The sequence below is a fragment of the Entelurus aequoreus genome, linkage group LG14, assembly GCF_033978785.1.
Source record: "Entelurus aequoreus isolate RoL-2023_Sb linkage group LG14, RoL_Eaeq_v1.1, whole genome shotgun sequence".
NCBI lineage: Eukaryota > Metazoa > Chordata > Actinopteri > Syngnathiformes > Syngnathidae > Entelurus > Entelurus aequoreus.
The window spans coordinates 25,842,585-25,848,089 of NC_084744.1; the positions used below are offsets into that span (position 1 = coordinate 25,842,585).

At 43.8% G+C, this 5,505-nt stretch overlaps 1 protein-coding gene across 1 annotated transcript; it reads right to left on the minus strand.

Annotated features, from left to right (window-relative positions):
* Positions 1–1,615: 1,615 nt before the first annotated feature.
* Positions 1,616–5,259, minus strand: LOC133664267 (major histocompatibility complex class I-related gene protein-like). The gene is made up of 7 exons (XM_062068780.1): positions 5,109–5,259; positions 4,247–4,453; positions 3,640–3,918; positions 2,257–2,835; positions 2,020–2,037; positions 1,803–1,892; positions 1,616–1,671 (listed from the first exon to the last, which is right to left on the minus strand). Exons 1-7 carry the CDS (start codon positions 5,161–5,163, stop codon positions 1,616–1,618), a joined length of 1,284 nt encoding a protein of 427 aa, XP_061924764.1. The 5' UTR covers positions 5,164–5,259.
* Between the last annotated feature and the right edge of the window lie 246 nt (positions 5,260–5,505).

Here is a 5,505-nt window from a genome sequence, read left to right on the forward strand (position 1 = left end):
AAAAACAAGAAAGTTTGATCATATTACGCCTATACTGGCTCACTTGCACTGGCTTCCTGTGCACTTAAGATGCGACTTTAAGGTTTTAGTACTTACGTATAGAATACTATACGGTTTAGCTCCAGCCTATCTCGCCGATTGTATTGTACCATATGTCCCGACAAGAAATCTGCGTTCAAAGAACTCCGTCTTATTAGTGATTCCCAGAGCCAAAAAAAAGTCTGCGGGCTATAGAGCGTTTTCTATTCGGGCTCCAGTACTATGGAATGCCCTCCCGGTAACAGTTAAAGATGTTACCTCAGTAGAAGCATTTAAGTCCCATCTTAAAACTCATTTGTATACTCTAGCCTTTAAATAGACCCCCCTTTTTAGACCAGTTAATCTGCCGTTTCTTTTCTTCTCTCCTCTTCTCCCCTCTCTCTTGGGAGGGGGAGTTGCACAGGTCCGCTGGCCATGGATGAAGTGCTGGCTGTCCAGAGTCGGGACACGGGGTGGACCGCTAGCCTGTGCATCAGTTGGGGACATCTCTGCGCTGCTGACCCGTCTCCGCTCGGGACGGTTTCCTGCTGGCCCCACTATGGACTGGACTCTCGCTGATGTGTTGGATCCACTATGGACTGGACTTTCACAATATTATGTTAGACCCACTCGACATCCATTGCTTTCGGTCTCCCCTAAAGGGGGGGGGGGGGTTACCCACATATGCGGTCCTCTCCAAGGTTTCTCATAGTCATTCACACCGACGTCCCACTGAGGTGAGTTTTTCCTTGCCCGTATGTGGGCTCTGTACCGAGGATGTCGTTGTGGCTTGTGCAGCCCTTTGAGACACTTGTGATTTAGGGCTATATAAATAAACATTGATTGATTGATTGATTGAAGTTTATCCATAGACTTAAGTGTTGAAAGTAAACAAATAAATACATTTTAAATATTTTTATGGGTGGGGCCCTTTTGGAACCCATTAATTTCAGTGGGACATTTTTTAATTGTCATTACTCAAAAAATAATAAATTAAAATCAATGATGTTATGAATTATTGACATATTTAAGATTGCAATTACGTTTAGTAAAAAATATTATTTAGTGGTTTTGCCATACCAAAAAGGGCATAAAACATGAAAAAAACTTACTTTGATATGGACATATAAACCTGAAATTGATCTAGGGATTTAAGTGTTGAATGAAAAAATACAACATAAATAAAAATGACCATTTCTACCATTGTTATGAGCGAGACCCTTCCTGGTCCCCAAGAAAGCAGAGTGAGGCGAGTGGAGAACAAAGGGATTTATTGACAGAGATGTGACACAATGTGATATTGATCATAAGCAGCGGCCATTCAAAGAAATAAGAAATCCTCGTCATGATGTCAAGGCCATGAAACATGAATGATTTTATAGCCACCAACGTTTGATGTTCAAAGTATTTTAACGGGCAAAGAAGAATAGCGTGAGGAGCAGTGGGATGAAGAACAAAGCACATCTCCATGATGGAGACATCTCTCTGTGTTCCAGTGCACAAAGCATCCTGGAGGAAGAAGATGACTCAGCACATTCCCAACAGAAGCAAGTTGAACATCATCTTCACACAAGAACATTTGGAGGTGCAGACTTACTCAGCCTTCGCCTTCTGCCGCCACCTTCTCGGAGAGCTCCACGCCGCCGTGGCGAGCTGCGGGACAAACGCAAACGGTGAAGGAAGAACATCCAGAAGGTGCCTCGTCACTCACATCAGATCTTTGAGGTGTGACTTGGAAACATGAAGAAGCAGAGTGCTGCTCTTCTACTTCCTGACTAGAATACCTTCTTGATGAGTCAGCACACTTGAGGTCTCATTTGGTTGATCCTCATCATGAGGACTCATGTCAAAAGTCAGATATGCCCCAGGAGGGTCTTTTATTGTGAAGGAGTCAGCTCAAGTTGGGATTTTCAGGCTAAACTTCCACATCAGACCTCCATGTGAGTGACGCTTCACCACGGCTTTGTTTCTTGCGGCTCAAAGAAAAGATGTTTTACTTACGAGCTGGATCGTACTGGGCTGAAATGAAAGGGAAACAAGGTGAAATGGACTTTTTCCTCACGTGTTTCTATGTGAGAATGTGCGCTCTGTCTCTGTGGATCTTTGAGTGTTTGGCTGGAAGGCAACTAAAACATGCAGCCCGGATGAAAGCATCAACTCACGGCCTGGACCAGGAAGAAGAAGAAGAAAAAGAAGAAGAAGAAGAAGAAAAAGACAGAGGACATTGGTGTCCCTCACCTTGTCTGTTTCTGTGACGCCTGACCATGACGATGATGATGGCCGCCAGGACGGCCGCCACAGCGACGACCGCCGCCGTGGCAGCGAGGGCGACGCTCCAGTTGTCTGTGGAGAGCAAAAAAGCACAAGTGGAGTGACAAAGCATGAAGAGGAAACCTTCATGACTACTTTGCATGCAGACGTCAAGCGTTGTCATGGTGACATGGATCAATAATGGTGACAGGTGGACTTGTGATGGGAAACATCTCCAACTAAATGTGTCTTTCTCACCTTCATGGCTTGTGTTGCTCGGGATGCTTCTTCTCTCCAGCTTGGTGACCAGGTCCTCCTTGACGCCAGACAGCTGGAACACACATTCGTACTTGCCCTCCACCTCGGCCGTCACCTCCACTTTCAGCTCCACCGACATCTGGAAGGTTCCGTCGTGGTTGGGGAGCAGCTCTCTGTGCTCCACGTCCTCGAACATCTGCTCGCCGTCTTTCCTCCAAAACAGGTCGGCTAGGTCGGGGTAGAAACCTGTCGCCATGCAGGTGACCGGAGAGGACGGCGTCTTCTGGAGGAGGAACACCTCTGGAAGCTCTGCACAGGAAGTGATGTCACGTGTGAACAGAAGACAACGTGGGGAGAAGGTGTGGATGGAGGTAAAGATGGAGAGAAGGTGTGGATGGAGGTAAAGATGGAGAGAAGGTGTGGATGGAGGTAAAGATGGAGAGAAGGTGTGGATGGAGGTAAAGATGGAGAGAAGGTGTTTATGGAGGTAAAGATGGAGAGAAGGTGTGGATGGAGGTAAAGATGGAGAGGTGTGGATGGAGGTAAAGATGGAGAGAATGTGTTTATGGAGGTAGAGATGGAGAGAAGGTGTGGATGGAGGTAAAGATGGAGAGAAGGTGTGGATGGAGGTAAAGATGGAGAGAAGGTGTGGATGGAGGTAAAGATGAAGAGGAGAGGTGGATGGAGGGAAGGTGTGGATGGAGGTAAAGAGGGAGAGAAGGTGTGGATGGAGGTAAAGATGGAGAGAAGGTGTGGATGGAGGTAAAGATGGAGAGAAGGTGTTTATGGAGGTAAAGATGGAGAGAAGGTGTGGATGGAGGTAAAGATGGAGAGAAGGTGTGGATGGAGGTAAAGATGGAGAGAATGTGTTTATGGAGGTAGAGATGGAGAGAAGGTGTGGATGGAGGTAAAGATGGAGAGAAGGTGTGGATGGAGGTAAAGATGGAGAGAAGGTGTGGATGGAGGTAAAGATGAAGAGGAGAGGTGGATGGAGGTAAAGATGGAGAGAAGGTGAGAGGAAGAGAAAAGAGTATGAAGAGTGTAATGTCAGTAATGTTCCTATAGGGGGAGTGGTAACATGTTAAAAGGTGAAAGTACAAGGTGTGCTTCTACCTGTTCTCATTAGGACCTTCTTCCCATTCTTCACATGCTTCTTCAAGTAAGAAGGACAACGCTCAGTGTAATAATACTTATCGTAGTCTAGTCTAGGTATGTTCTGGTCCCACTTGAGTTTGTCAGGGAAAGCTTGTGGTTTTGCTGCAGTATATGTCCATGTCTTCATGTCCAATGATAGGAAATCTTCTCCATCATAACCTTCCTGATACCAACCTTTAACCTCATCAGTCTCATCATTCCATTCACATCCTGACATCCTCTGGTAAATGTGAACACCTGAGACACACAAAGTGTTGTAAAGCAGAGTGACACACACACACACACACACACACACACACACACACACACACACACACACACACACACACACACACACACACACATACACACACACACACACACACACACACACACACAGTATTTGTGTAGGTTATTATGGGATGGACAGAGACAAGGTATATCAGTGCAGTAATGTGTGTTTTACTACAGTATAAAAAGAGTACATCAAATATATTTAAGTAGTAGAAAGTTCAACATAAACAAACCTCCAGTTTGGTTGAAACATTTCTTATGACTTCAAGGTTGTTTTTGTCACTAAACTCACAACCAACACTGATCTCTGTTACCATCTGCCAGTAGTTTGGATCCTCTGCTGTGATTTTGTTCATCCAGTCCTGTTTGGATTCTGCTTTCCTGATGTTGTTGTCATAGTAACTAATCTCAACTCCATCAACATAACCAACACTCACATACTCTGGGAAGTCTTGAACTTGAGAGGATGCAGTGTGGAAATACTGCAGCGTGTGAATCACTGAAAGAAGAACACAACAACAAGATGACTTTTGATTATTTAGTTTCATGTTCAACAATCTTGCACTGTGAATATTTGAGCTCATTCAGTCTTCAGTGGGGTCTTAAAGTCAACATGAAACACTGCTAGATATCACAGTCAAGACTCACATGGTGTTCTATGACAAGTACAACACATGAATAATATATTTTATTATTGGACTTTTTCAAAATAAACTTATATTTTCTCCAATGGAGGCTGAATATGAACACAAGCTGTTCTGCCCATTTGATGTGGACTCTTACTGACACCTTGTGGTGGGATGATGTTACTACACTTGTTTACTCTCTGACACTTCCGTGGTTGAAGGCTTCAGGAAGTCAGTGTTCCTTCTTACAAGCCTTGGAAAAATAAGTCTTTCAATAAGAACAACTGAAGCCAAAACAAATAACGGATTTCTCTGCTTCTGGAACTTTCTTGGAACACTTTGTATATTTTGTTGAGTGATAAAGAAAAAGGTAAACAATAAAATATGTTTAAAAAGAACCAAGATGAAGTAATAAAGGGCTTGAATAATATGAGAATGAATATAATGCATAAGTAATAGAAACTCTCAGAAGTCAAATAAGTGAAGGATTGATGAATAATCATTTATAAAGTTATAAAAATGACTTACCAGGCGTCACGCTGTGCATTTGCACGACCAGAAGAAAGAATAAAAAGAAGTTCATGATGTCAGCACGAAACAAAAAGATGTTTGTCACTTTTAATCCCGCAGAGAAAGACAAAAGTGACGAACACTCGCTTGACTCGCAAACAGGACAAATGAAGCAGGAAATGTCGAGGCTCTTTTAATAATGCTCCACCTGAGCCAATGAGGAGTCGGCATTCTGCTGCGTCACTGTTACTAGGGAAGACCAAACGCTATTGTGAGGAGAAAAGTGGAAGCAGTCAACTAACAAGAAGTCTTCTCCTGGACTCACTAGAGAGCGCCTCTTGTGGCCACGTCAGGTAAATGCTTTTCTGGGAAATCACCTGACTTGACAAACAAAAGGTGTGTCAAGTTAGAAAGA

Excerpts from the sequence above, each read along its gene's own strand:
- LOC133664267 (XM_062068780.1), bottom strand. The coding sequence starts at position 5,163 with ATGAACTTCTTTTTATTCTTTCTTCTGGTCGTGCAAATGCACAGCGTG. Across the intron at positions 4,454-5,108 it reads AATGCACAGCGTGACGCCTG|TGATTCACACGCTGCAGTAT; the intron begins GTAAGTCATTTT and ends TTCTTCTTTCAG. Across the intron at positions 1,672-1,802 it reads TGTGCTGACTCATCAAGAAG|CTCGCCACGGCGGCGTGGAG; the intron begins GTATTCTAGTCA and ends TTTGTCCCGCAG.